A 14,441-nucleotide genomic window follows, 5' to 3' on the forward strand; every position below is an offset into this window, starting at 1 on the left:
GAGCAGCTAAATTTGTCAAGCAGAACTCCCTAAAAATATACCATTGTACTCCATATCCACTAAGCAATTGATTAAGAAGAAAGCAGAAGCCTGTAATCCTGTCCCAGGGCCCTTCCAATGGTGCAGAAAGCCTAAAGAGATAGATCCAGTGAGGCTGAGATTAAAGTAGCCGTTGTGTGTGACATTTTCTGAAAGGGCTCATTTCAACATGAAAAATGGCCTTGAGATTATGATAAATGGGGGGTTCTGACATGCACATTCTCCTCCTATAATCGTCTGTGTTAGAGCTGAGATAGCAGATTGTCTGCCTCCTGTGATGGAGGCCCCTGCAAAACTCACCTTTTTCCCAACTGACCTTCAGAGGGGATGATTAATTGCCTGAAGGTAGCCTCTTGTCAGTTAGCCTGTGATCTTTGTTCTCTATGTTCAAACCATCTGCTGAGAACTGCGGAGGCTGCTACTCCATCCCTTAGTCCTTTTCATACTTATTACTGCTGAGAAAGAACAGGGCCAGGGATTCAAGGGTCTCATGCTAAAATTGGCACCCTCGCTCCCAGCTCGCTAACAGTGAAGGAGATTTATGGACTCATCCTTTCCAGCCTCTTAAAATTTTTGAGGATTGTTCCAGCTATGAGCAGAGCTCCAGGAATCAAACAAAAAAGAAAATTCTCATGCCTTGGGATAGTAATAACTGAGCCATTACATGTCAGACTGAGAAGAGTTTGAGAATCCAGGGAATTATCAGAGCAGCTGTTGTGTTTCCTTTTAAGGTTTCTGGATCTTAAACAGGTCAGTGGAATTCTTATTAGCTTTTCCAGGGGTAAAAACTGAACCACAAACCTGTCGTGTGTGTGGTAGCCATGTTCTGCTCTGCTGTATCAGAGCCAGAAGCTGGACAGTTTTCCTGTGCTGCTTAGCCAGACTGACACTTGTCACCAATCCCAGGGAACTGCCACACACCGTTTCAAAAGACGGGAAGAATTTTTCTAGGCTGTCCTATCAGCTTTTATCTATAAATAGACGATCGACTCCTCCAGTCGGTTTTTCTGGGAGGGTGTCTGGTGCATTTCATATTTTTCGATTGCTGGATGAAATTCCCCTGTGGGCAGAGCAGCTGACAGTTGCCTACAAAACACATAACTCAAGAATCAGGGAGGGAGGACATTTGGTCTTTTGGTGTACATTGCTATACCCCTAACTAAATGGTCTCTGATCTTTTTAGGAAAGTTCCTCTTTTATGGGGGGAAGTAAACCTCAAACATTTTAAAAAAATTGATCAAAAATAAAATCAGAAGAACACCATTATAAAAAAGGCATGATTTTATTTTAATCCTTATTCAAGAAAAACTGTCTATGGATATATTTCAGTGTGAAATTTCTTTAAGTCTCCATGAAACCTGTATAGATTTAAGCACATTCTTCAATTTAAGCATGTATTTTGCTGAATAAGAATGTCAGCCTCTGCTGAATCTTTATGCAAAATTCTCTCTCAGAAAACTAGGGCTCAGCTTCAAATTCATTAGTAATAGTAATTTAGGTTATTTTAATAGAATAAATGAAGACACACTATGTGTACAATAGAATATTATTCTTATTCTATTCTTAATTTATATTAGCCTGTTCTTACCAGAAAGATCCCTTATTAGTGTAGACCTGCATAAAAGAATGGATTTCATCACTAGATTTTTCTCTGCTTTTCATGTAGGTGTTTTAGGTCTCACTGCCTTTTAGGGCCACTCACTTCTTGCATGAAGCATCTGTTTTGTTCACAGCAGGGCTTTTTGGTTGAAACCTTGAGATACTGTGTAAATATGTTTGTGTAGACAGCAGTCTGATAGCTTTTTTCCTGAAGTCCCATTTGCTTTCTCTGTCTGCTTCCTCTTCCTTCTCCCATGTAGTGGACTGCATGGATCCTACCTGCTCGGGACGAGGCGTGTGCGTCCGAGGAGAATGTCACTGTTCGGTTGGCTGGGGAGGAACAAATTGTGAGACCCCAAGAGCCACTTGTCTGGATCAGTGCTCTGGTCATGGGACCTTCCTCCCGGATACTGGACTCTGCAGCTGCGATCCCAACTGGACTGGCCACGACTGCTCAATCGGTAACGTCAGCACTGGCTTACTGTTGGTCTTTCGTTAAACTTTGTGAAACACTCTGCAAAAAGGTGCTACAGACGTATTCCTGTGAAGCACTGGAATTTCTCCTTCCAGTCATGCCCAATGTAGGGCATGACTGGAAGGATAAATTCCATAGCTCAACTACATAAATAATTCTGCTATCATTGCTGAGCATAGAGTAATATCATAAATAACTCCATTAAAGCCACCTAGGCTTGCTATTGTCATTATATGGCTGTTAATGTAATTGATGGTCTACATATAACTTCTTGTTCCAGTGATAGTTCTTGATGAACCCCAGGACCACTAAACTGTCTGTTTTGATTTTTAGGAGATGACTAAATAATCTTTAGTGGCTGTAAACAAGAAGGACGATTTGGTAATCTGTCAGATCTCCTTTCCCTTCTGAATTCAAAGCTTGTGCTTTTCTAGGCTAGAGGAGGATGAGTGCCTCATGAGGTTCATATTAAAAGACTCTCTTCTACCAGCTAAAAAATAAGTATACTGAGTGAAAGTATTTATTAGTACAAGCAGCTACCAAGAAGACAGATTTTTATGGGCAGTTTTGTGTAGAGGTTTGGAACAGTGACCTTCATTCCTCCTCTGAATTGTCATCTTGCTCAAAATCTGCATCAGGTGTGAGAATTGAAGGCTAAAGAAAAATTGTTCAGGACCCTTTTCTTCCACATGCAATTAGCTCTTAAATAAGACCACACTGAGAAATAGTGGAATACATTAAATAGTTAGAACTTACAGAGCATCAGTCCTTTGGCTTTTGTCCTGTATTGTGTGCTCACAAAAAAAAAAGACCTCAGCAATAACAGTTTCTATACCTTACACAACTGGAGTGGAACTAGGCCAGAAATCCAGGGCAGCTCAGTATAGGCAGGAATTTTCAGCAAAGCAGCCCAAAATGAAAAGCTGTTAGGGGAGTGGATATAGTAGAAAAATTATGTAAACAACGTTTTCACTGAGGAATTGCTATCAGGAGTAAAGAAAATCAGGTTAACTGTTTGCAAGTATTTTAAGAGAGTCATTTCCAAGGATGAGACAAACTGAATAAACTGGTGCTAAGAACATAAGAAAACCCTTTTGACAATCATCATTTAGGCTGGGTGTCAGAAGCTTGTCATAAAGTAAAATCGACTGGACTGAGGAATAATCAGAAGAGGAGGCCTGCTCTACTTGCCTAGGGCTGAAGCTAGGTTGATCAAAACTTTTGCAGATGTACGTAGGGAAACTATCATACATTGAAGGGAAGATAAATTTGGTGCCAGGCTTTTCCTTTCCCCATATTAATCTTCAATTAATATGGGGAAAGGAATTCCATAGGAATTAAAATGAAAATAAAGAGAAAATAAACTCACACAGTATGGAATTGAAGATAGAATTCCTTAATTCTATCTTCAGTTCCATACTGTGTGAGTTTATTTTTAAAACCACCATAAGGGAAAAGGTAGTCATGTATTTGTAGTTTGTAGCATAGATCATAATTGAGTCATTATTCTGTGTTTGTACAGAGGTTTGGGGATTGCAGGGATGGATTTAGAAAAATGTTTATTTCAATGTGCAAACAGAATTCACTTTCCCTTTGTTAACCTGCAGAGTCATGTACAGATGATTTATAAGCTTTCCTTATACTGCTTTTATAAATCCATCTAGTGCAAACTTTCTCTGGCAGCATGAAGTTATTTGAGACAAACTTGAGCATCATTCCAAGACCTTTTTCCTCACTGAGCTGCTTGTAACATTCAGGTTATTGTGCCTCACAGCTAAAATCACAGCTAAGATGATTTGTAAACTTGCATTTCTAGCCCAGACCTTTCCACTGAATTGATGACTTGATTTGAAAGACAAATTTACTCACAGGATATGTGGTCCTTTCTTGCATCATTAAAATAGAGTGAGCAGGCATGCTATTGCATGTAATAACACACTGCCCAGCCCACTGGGGTGGAGGTTCTGTAGAAGGGTCTAAAAGGGACAGATTTTTATTGTCCTTTAAAACAGGACCAAACAGGACAGAAGGATTACTAAGGGGAAGAGCTAAGTACTTGCAGAAATCACCCTCAGCTCAGCAAAGCAGTTAGGTCTGTGTTCAGTCCCAATGAAATGTATAGAACTGTGCCCATTTGGATTTGTGCCAAGGATGGCCCCTTTCATAAACCACATGGAGAGGCATGCCCTGGAAACAGCATAATTATCTGAAAACCCAGAATATGAACGGGCACAGTGGATTTTCCAGCTCTTACCATCTTGAATTTAAGAATAGCACCTGTCTACAGTGTTGTATGCTGTATTCATTTAGGTTATCAGGCAGTATGGAAGCAGTAGCTGAAGTCTGTGGATTGTCATATGTAGAAAGTAAAACTAGGGACTCTTTGAACCTTAGACTGTGTCTTTCAGCTAAGTAGGTAGATTTTACCTGCCTTTAGTGGTAATCTTAGAGAACACACACTACTGGGTAAAACCCTCACTTTTCACAAAACAATAATATTAGAGAGATTTCTATTTCCTGTTTATATTATCTTTTTTCATTCCACTTAGCCTTCATAGACAAGCTGTGCCAGTTCAGTCTCTTGTGAGAGATTCCCATTCGGAACTGCATTGTAGGAAGAAGTAGTTATATGGTTTGGGTTTTTTTTACTTTCTGTGTCTGCCCACTGCCAAGACATGCTGAGACAGGGCTGCTGCCGTACTACCTCAGAATTGTCACTCAGGGAAAATGCTTCTCAAACATATTCCACCCTTTTATGCAAGGGACAGTTTGTAGATCAGTTTTCCCTCAATACACACTGTTTTTTTGGCTGATTCTTAAATACTAGAAAGCGTATCTTAGAGAAAGGTACAGAAATAATTCCAAGCGATAACTTGTACTGAGCAATAAAAGTGGTATTTTGTTTTCTCCATGGGATAATTAAATCACTTCCCTTTTGCATCTTAGTACTGTTGCACAAGCAAATTTAAAAAAGGCCCTTATAACCCAGTTCAGCTGAAAAGTCCAAGGCAATGCTTGGTAAAAGAAAGGGAATTAAGGAACCACTTATCCTATCTCCATTCCTCCAGTCTGCTATCACAGATTCTCTGTATCCCAGGCTTTTGGGTGGCTATCTCCCTTCACCTCTTATGAGCCCTATCTGGCAACTAATAAAGCCATCATTGGGCAGGTCTCTTAACCTCTTATTGTCTGAGTGTAGTGAGAAGAAGGAAATAGCCTGTGCTGCAGTGTGAAACAGAACTTACTGTGTGATATAGTCTCACTCTTGACCTATTTAAACTGGGCCAACTATTTCTAGTGAATCAAGAGGCAGCACACCACATACCTTAAGACATGTTTGCTGACTGCAGTGAAATGAATAGGTGAGTCATGTCTTCTGCACTGGGGGAATGCACCGTTTACCAGGGGGATTTCACTGATGCATCAGTATAATCCCAGGCCCATCAAAACAGTATTAGGCTTGGATGCAAAATCATTATTAAAGGAATTAAGTCATCTGGTGTTGTCTTTCACTCTCCTCAAATTTACTTCATCAATTTTCACACTGTTCTGTCTTTGGTAGTTGACATCTTTACATGCACAGTATTCATTCAAATCATTGCAAAGTTGAATATACTTAGCAGCAATAGAAATTATGTTCTCTGTGTCTTAAGTGTACTGACTTTTTCTGGGCAGTTGACAGTGGTTGTAGATTGACCTGCATGCAGATAAGGATCCTTCTCCATCACTCATTCATAATGACTCATGCAGTTTATGCACAGTTGACACCCAGGCAGTACTTCAGACCCTTAAAAATACACTGGAGAAAACCAGTAATAGGGATAGTACTTTGTATGTGGTAGTCCTAAATTGCCAGTGGAGACATAAAATCATGGGCTGCACATTTAACAATAAGACTTAGAAACTGGAAGCTGGGGCTCAGTAAAGACATAAGTTATGATATCTTACATCATATTTTGAAAAGACTGAGAGAGCATGCCTGGCCAGAGACTGAGGCTGAGCTTGCACGACCGTATCTCATGAAATCTTGTACTTTGGTCCTATTATAGCTCCTATCATCGCTTCTGCTGCTAACCTGGTTTTCTGAGGATATGCCATTTGGCTTTATGACTTTATGCCCTTTTGTCTTCACTGTGGCAGGGATGAAATGCTGCTTCCCGGGATTTACTGATGCACTTTGTTATGAAGGTCTACGATCACAAAAATATTTAGGCATTTAAAATTTGCCTTAAGCAAATGCAAATCATCAGTCTTTGCTGCAGGGTTGTGGAGAACTACATATGGCAGATATTCCTAGATAAACTTGTCCTCCAAGCACAGTGGGGAAGTAGTGTGGGTAGTCACAGGGTAGCAGAAGACCAGGTATTTACCCACCTTCCATGACTTTACTTACTTTAGCAGGTTGAGAAGTTGGATTTAAAATAAAACTAGCATGGTGTGTGAATCCATGTCTCTGGTTGCAGGGAAGCCATATTCTTATAAATTATTGCACAGTGAATTGAAGTCAGTGGAAAAGCTCCTATTTACTCTGCGGGAGTATGGATCAATTCAAGGTTATTCACAAACAATTATTAGATTTAAGACCCTGTATCAGTTAATGGTAATGACTGAATTTTTTAGTATCAATTTCATAGTGTAGATTATCAATGGCGACAGTCTTTCAAGTAGCACGCAAGAGTTCTCCACCACAAAGTTGGTACAGTTCATTGAAACAGGCATTTTTTTCTCTATTCCAATTAATAGAAAAAGAGACCATGAAGAATGAAGTTTTAAAGAGTTAATCTGAAGTAGATGCACCTTACATTGCAATGTCTTTTTTTTCACCAGGAATTGTGCAGGAGACTATTGCACACACGTGTATATACACACACACACATACACTCACACACAGAGTCACAGAAGCAGTTCTCATACATTTTATCACACCATGTCATATCCCATTGTTCAAACAGTGCCATGGCTAACCCAACATCTGTGATAAAATTTGATTTCCTTGGGCTTACTGGTATCAACTTTTGCAAATAAAATCCCATGTTAATTTCTTATCATGCCCAAGGCCACCAAGATAAAAATCCATCCTTAGAAAACATTCATATAAGCCTTCTGTAAACAATCATTTCTTCAGGGGTAAAAATGTCTCTGTAAAAGATGGATATAACATCAACTTTGACGTGGTAGAGGCTTGTACCATACTACAGACCAAGACCGCTTTTAATGCCTAAGAAGTTGCTGATTTGTTGTTTTCTTAGCTTTAAAACGCATGAGGAAAGAAAAGAGAACTAAACCTCAGGAGGCAACACCTGAAATTGATAAACATCTTCATCACTAAAGAAAAAGTCACCAGACACAGCTATGTAATCAAAGGCCACCTTGAATGCTCTTTCTTCAGCTTGTAACTTGTTCGTCTCACTACCCTGGCAGACCTATGAGAAACATTAGTCTGGGGCAATTGAAACTTTGGTAGCACAGTGTCTTCAAAGCTGGTCTTCAGAAGATACAATCACAATCTCTTCTGGCTCAATACCTAAATTGCAGACTCATCTCTGAAAGCCTTACTTTGGTCCTTTAATGGTCATTGAAAGCCAGGAAATTTTTTGTACCAGCAGGAATTTCATCCTCTGCCTTGCAGAAGCCTAACATGCTGATTTCTGAACTTGTGATCTTCTCCATTTTGTACAGAGAGAAGTAACTTTTCTCTCAAAGGGAAAAGTATGTGTAGCCCAGTGCACACACAAGGCTCTCACAGGTTCTGCCTGGCAGATACCTGCTTTGTGGATTGTGAAGAAATTAGTGAATCTAGAGAATCAACAGTGTTAGTAAGAACTATCATTGTGAAAAACATGAATTTTTTCATGTAGTTGAGTTTGTGAGTAGAGATTTTAGCCTACCCATTGCCAAGAGGAACTTAGCCTTTAAAGGCTTCTAAGCTTTTTATTAAAAATGCAATAAAAAACTAAGATCTGTCCAAACCTTTGAAATAAAAGCATTCAGGGAGGCTTTAATTTGAATATCCTTTTACTCCCTTTCCTTTTGTTTATTAAAAATGTGTGTAAGGAGACCCTGATGTGGTGGAAAAAAGATAATAGTTGAAATGGGCTGCAGTTATTTTTGTGGCGAGTCCAATTCTTCAAAAGTCCAAGTATCTTTGTGCTCAGCAGATGAAAGGGACATAATAAAGGGAGGGAGAGAACTCCCACTAAGATAGAAAATACAACTTACCTTTCAAATATGAATTCCTACTTTAAGTCTGATACCTGAGAAATTGTTTTAGGACATTTTCCTAGCCAATCAGAGATGCATCAAACTTCTGTCAGCTCTGGGATGTGTTTAGGATTTTACTTTTAACCCCTTCTCTGCAGCAGTCCATGCAGTCTTGATCAGACACAATGACAAAGGGAAGATTGAAGGACCTGAAAACTTGTGTTCTAGCTGTCATTTCAGACTTGGCCAAAACCAGTGGAAGCAATGATATCATCAGTCTGTCTCTGACCATTAGATCACAAAGCATTTGCTCTGATTAAGTCATGTCTCAGGCTGAGAATAGTGCGTGTCCAGTAATGTAACAAGCAGTCCCTGGTTCTCATTGACCTTAGGCATTCTGTGATGAGCAAAGCTTCTCTCTTGTATCAGCAGTAATCAGTGAAAATTTATGGACCCCTACAAAGGGCAGTGGGAAGACTATTCCATCCCCTGTTTGTTTCCTACAATAATTAGGGCTAATTCCCAGCATGCCAGTTTCAGTTCAACATCTTTCCCTATCTCCAAATGTGACCTCAGCAGTCACACCATGAGCTCAAAAATTCTTTTTGTTTGGATCAATTATGCCTTGTGTTGCAGTCTTTTCTGACTGAAAACAGCATTGTTGTACTGGAGTCAGTGGGGCTCGTGTTAATGTGACTAGTTTGAAAAATTTCACAACACCACAAGATACTAAATTCCATGTTTAAAGCAGAGTACTGTTAAAATATCGTGTTTTGAGGATGACTGAGCAATTAGCATGTTTGCTTGTATCACTGAGAATATAATTTGTATCACTAAGTCTCAGATGACCAAATTTTGGCTTCTTCTCATTTGAAAGGAGGAACCTCTTAATTTTTGAATCTAGACCTCTGCTGCTGACTATTCCTACTTTTAACCAGGATACTGCTGCAATATCAGCAGGGTGATACTTGTGCAGAGTCAGTCTCTGCCATGATCTACCTTGATTATGCTGGATAAAGCCACTCATGGCTCAGCAAGGATGGTTGTAGGTTCTCCACTGGCATTCAGTCAATTCCATGCTGTTGTTGGTAGATACCTCCTGTGACTGTCACCTTACACTCCAACCCAGTTGGAGCTCATCACAATCAGAGTTCCTGCAAAAGTTTATTGGATGTTTTCAGTTTCATCAAATCATATTTGAGACACTGAACTAGGTTGCCCAGAGAAGCTGTGGGTGAACCTCATCCCTGAAGGTGTTCAAGGCCAGGTTCGATGGAGCTTTGCACAGCCTGTTTGTTGGAAGGTGTCCCTCCCTTTGGCAAGGGTGGGGGGGTAGTAGGAGCTGGTCTTTAATGTCCCTTCCAACCCAAATGATTCTATGTATCATTCTCAGTTAGAATGTCCAAGATTAGGTAACAAGGAAAAGAGTCTGTGAGTCAGTAAAACAGAATAACATAAAAAAAAGACAATATAAGACCAATAATTGTCGTGTAGTGGATTGGTGTCTACTAAAGCCCAGAAATCCATGATTTAATAAGCTGTCTGAAGTGGATGCACTGGAATTAGTATATTCTCTCTGCCCTCTTCCAAACTACAAGGTGTTCATACTCTAAAAACTATCATCACAATTTGCACTAGTGAGCACTTTCTAATGGTGTTGACAGACGAAAGTTAGAAAGCTCTGCTGCTTTTCACTAAAGGTGATCCTTTCAGGTCAGTGTTGAGGCGCATGGACAGCATAGCAAACAGAAACCTTCTGGAACAGCTACTGCTGCATCTGGTTTGTGTGGATAGACAGACATCTAACTTCTGGATATGTCAGCTCTGCATGTTTCATACGTGTTCTGTGTCTCCTTTTGAAGAATAACAATAAAATTTTTAAGTTCTTTGGCAAAATGTTGTCTAAAGAAAAAGGAATCCGTATTGGGACTGAGCTCTGAGTAAGGGAATCTCAAGAAAATCTAGTTTGTGATCACTTGAACATACACTGGTGACTGATCTGTTTAAGTTATTTTAGAAAAAAACAAAATGTACAGAATTGGAAAATAAATCAGTTCTTTTTAAGCATAAGCAAAACACATTTCTGCTGTCAAATTATCTCTTCCTTGTGGACAGAGAGGAAATTAAAATTAGCCCAGAGAAGAATCCTTCTTAGGAACTTCATTTAATATATTAGAAATTGTTTCTTTTCTGGGAAGCTTTAACACATCCCAGAAAGCATAGAGATTCAATTAAGCATCAAAGAAAAAAATACAATCCTGCACTTTGGGATATTTATTTTTATTCAACAAATCTCGGCTCCAAGCCTGAAGCCTGACTATACCTGGCATTTCATGTCCTGCTATTCAACAACAAGAGACAGTTTAAAGTAGAGTTCATAATAATAAATAAATGAAAGGTTGACACGAATATGAAAGTAAATCACAGCCATAGAGGAGATACTTCAGACAGAAAGTGATGGTCAGTCCTTACCATTTAAGGCAAGGATGAAAATGGAGTATAAATACTGTAGGAAGTAGGAGCTGATAAAAAGCACCACAGCAATTTAATGGAATTTCATCACACAGAATTACAACTTTCCAGACAGGAACTGGAAGACCTTTATGCAAATATGAAGCAAGCTGAAATTGCATTTCGAAGTGAGTGTGTCTTTTATTAAAAGACATCCCATCTGTACCAGTGTACATTGTGCAGCTAATTGTGTCTGTTGTGCTCCCATTCTTACTGTTTCTGGCAAGAATTCCCAAGAATCCCATTGTGCTCAATCTTCTATGGTTAGAGTTAGAGGCTCAGTCTTGGAGGATACACATACATCAGTTTAAGTATATTACTATACCAAAGCCCTTCATTACTCATTTTGGAGATGGAGGGTGGGTCCCAGGGGAGTTACAGACACATCTCCTGGATCTGCTCAGCACCAGGTGAGGAGCTATTCTGTGGACTATTTATTCATCTCCAAATGAAGCATCTCAGAGGTACCCTGTTCCTGATCTGGATCTCCAGAGAGAAATGAGACCTAGAAGGTGGTTTGCAGAACCCTTTCATTTAAACACAAAGCTGTTGATGCCAGCAAATAACTAAATACCAGGAGAAAACTGGGGGAAAAAAACTGAAATGGGGTTAAACTTCTGTGTCTAGTTGAGGGCCAGAGCCAGAGATGGGTCCTTTTTTTATTAGGGATTTTCACCACCCTTCTCCTAGATACAGCTCAACCACTTTGAGTGAAAAATCTCTCTCCTCTTCTGTTCTGTGTTTTATACCTCCTTTGTCATACCCAGTCTTTCCTACAAGTGCAGAGTTGCAGTTGTCCCACCTGCACACGTATTGGAGACCTGTACTCAGTCCTCCTGTAGAGCTGGCAAGAATCAGCATTCAGGCCAACTCAGGTGTCCTGGTTAGGGTCACTCTGTAATGCAGGACGTGCATTCCCCAGTACAGGCATTCTGGGATGCTCCTTGGGGCTTTGTGCTCAGGAGGTGAAAATTCAGGTGTCCAAGTTGCATTTCAAAGCCATTGCTGAAGGTCAGTGTTCTTCCTAATGAGGGGTGATAGCAAAGCTGATGGATTCATTTTCAGTCTCTAGAGAGCATCCTTTAATCATGATTTCCTCATGCATGGAAAGAAAATAAATAGCTGTTACCTTTTAGTTACATTCAGTTTACTGAGCTGTGTAAAACACATTGAGGCCCTTGAGGGGAGTGGAGAGTCATCAAAGTACCAAAAGTTTGATTGCGCTCCTAAAAGGACAGGTTTTATATTTATAGACATACATAATTATTATTTTTTCTACATTAGTAATATTTACATATTTGATGTATGCTTTAAAAATTGATTAACAGATTATTTGTTTAAAGGTGTTAAATTATGCAGACATTGCTTTCAGGACATGATCTCTGAAGGAAAAATACATCCCTCAATTAATGACATGGACAGAACTTACACAATCATTCCCTGTTTGCTACTAAGCCAGGATGGTTTTCAGAGGATTTCATGGTACAGATCAGCTACTGGCAGTGACAGAAAATCCACACCTCTTCTTTCAGGTTTTTTCTTGCTCCTTAGTTTGATCCTTTCCTTATACATTTGAAAAAAGGATGGTTTTAAAAGCTAATGTGCTTTATGTCTTCTTCAGTAACAGCACAGGAGTTCATGTCACTACAGAGTTATCAAATCACAGGAATGAGAGTTTCATAACACTGCAAAATGTGTTTTGTTATGAAGAATGTCTTTAGCACTTCACTGCTATCTAAATCATGCTGATCACACACCTTCTGGTTTTTTCATCTATATATTTCTTGCTTTTCCCAGATATTCCCCATAAATTGCTTTCTAAAGCAGGTTGTGAAAACAAGGCTTAGCTCCTCACCAAACTCAGCTTTTTAGCTCTGTGCAGTGCCTCTCTCCTGTGCTTTTCTGGAAAAAAAAAAATCTGTCTGAGGCTGGAAATTACCTCAAATGAGCCAACTTGAAATGGGAAAATCCTAGTTATGGCAGATTTTAATTATTAAATTTTCTATTAATATATTGAAGGTCAGTGGAACTGACCCAGTTTTCATGAAGCTCTGAGCAATTTCACCTGATCTTACATTTTAGCACTAAATCCATATTTATTAAAGGATTTAGCAGACAGGTCAGAACCAGCTAAATCTCTGATTCTGCATCACATGAATGCTAAAGAAAAATTTTCATCTGCATTGCTCTTCTCTAAGCTGGAAAGCTTTAAACTGTTGTCAAGCTAGTTTGAGGATATGTGGGGGGATAGGGGTAAACATGTAAAAATGGATTTGCTAGAAATGAAGCACAAATTAACATCCTTATTCTTTTCCCAACTCCAGTCTTTAATGTAATGTGAAAATAATGTGAAATTCTGAATGATGCCATTTCCTGTGTTGGAGGCTCCTGTGTCTGTTCCATCAATTAAAAAGGGCTTGAGCAAAGCACTGCATTGTTGGGTTAGTGTTTGATGGGTTTCTTTTCCCACTTTCTTCTGAAATATCAAAGACAACACAGCAGACTTTTTGTTCTTAAGGGGACAGATTTATGCCAGTTTTTAGCAGGATATGAAAAAAAAAAAGAGAAACAGGTACAAGTTTTTTATTTGTAGGAGTAATTGCTTTAGTATTCTAGCTTCTGAAGTGCTGTTAATGGACTGTGACCTCATTATACCTGGCACAGTGCAAATGCAGAACAAAAAGGATAATCTTAGCCTCAGATAGTTGAGATTCTTAAACTTTAAGTGAACAACAACAGAGAGAGACATACTGATGGAGACAGAGTAAAATTACATTACAGTTTCCCTCAACACACTGTGGAGAAGTTAAGGCATGTCAGCAGCCACTGTCAAGATTTTGGGTAGGATTCAAGATGGATTGGGATTTTTAAGAGAGCCTTGAAGAATTCTGAGGCAGTTTTAACAGACCAGAGGGAAGTCCCTCCCCCAGTCATGAGGAGATAATGAGGGGAAAAAAAAAAAAAGGAAAACCATTTGTCTAAAAACTAGCCAGCAGGCAGTTGAGTCTGGGCTCACAGAGTCACAAAATGGTTTGGCTTGGAAGGGTCTTTAAAGGTCAGTTAGTTCCCACCCCCTGTCCTTGGGCAGAGGCACCTTCCACTAGACCAGGTTGCTCTAAGCCCCAGTAATGGGCTGGTTACTGGTGGGGATAAGCAGTGATGAAACAGAGCAGGTCCTGGAACTGAAGTGGAGACATTTCTTTTTTGATTATTTGCATGAAGAATAAGCAGAATTGTATTGGAATGGCATTATCCTTTCCAAAGAATAATGTTTCTGATAACCTGAGACCTCTGGGTGAACCACCCCAAGCTCAACAATGCCTTGAGCACTGTCTTCTCCAGAAACTCTCCATGAAAGAGGTTTCAAGTGAGTCATCCTCTGGAACTATCTCTCTTTCCTTCTTTACCCACAGAGGGCATTTAAGCTCAATTCAATTCTTCAGGTAAGACTGACATAACGTGAGGTAAGATCCAGGCAATGTTAGACATCACTCCAAGACAATAACATGACAAAACCCCCCATGGGAACGTTGATATGAACTTGATTCCTTAAAAAAAATTTTGCATCCATTAATCAGTTCCTATCCATCAGTGCCCTCTGGTAAGTACATAAGGG

General features: G+C 39.5%; 1 protein-coding gene across 1 annotated transcript in view; it reads left to right on the top strand.

The window, feature by feature from the left end:
- The window catches only part of TENM4 (teneurin transmembrane protein 4), a 601,532-nt gene that overhangs the window by 455,054 nt on the left and 132,037 nt on the right, over window positions 1-14,441 (top strand). Inside the window, 1 exon segment of the mRNA XM_054518583.1 lies at window positions 1,899-2,099. Within this exon segment, the coding sequence (XP_054374558.1) occupies window positions 1,899-2,099 (201 nt within the window).

Source organism: Molothrus ater, chromosome 2 (assembly GCF_012460135.2).
Source record: "Molothrus ater isolate BHLD 08-10-18 breed brown headed cowbird chromosome 2, BPBGC_Mater_1.1, whole genome shotgun sequence".
Lineage (NCBI taxonomy): Eukaryota > Metazoa > Chordata > Aves > Passeriformes > Icteridae > Molothrus > Molothrus ater.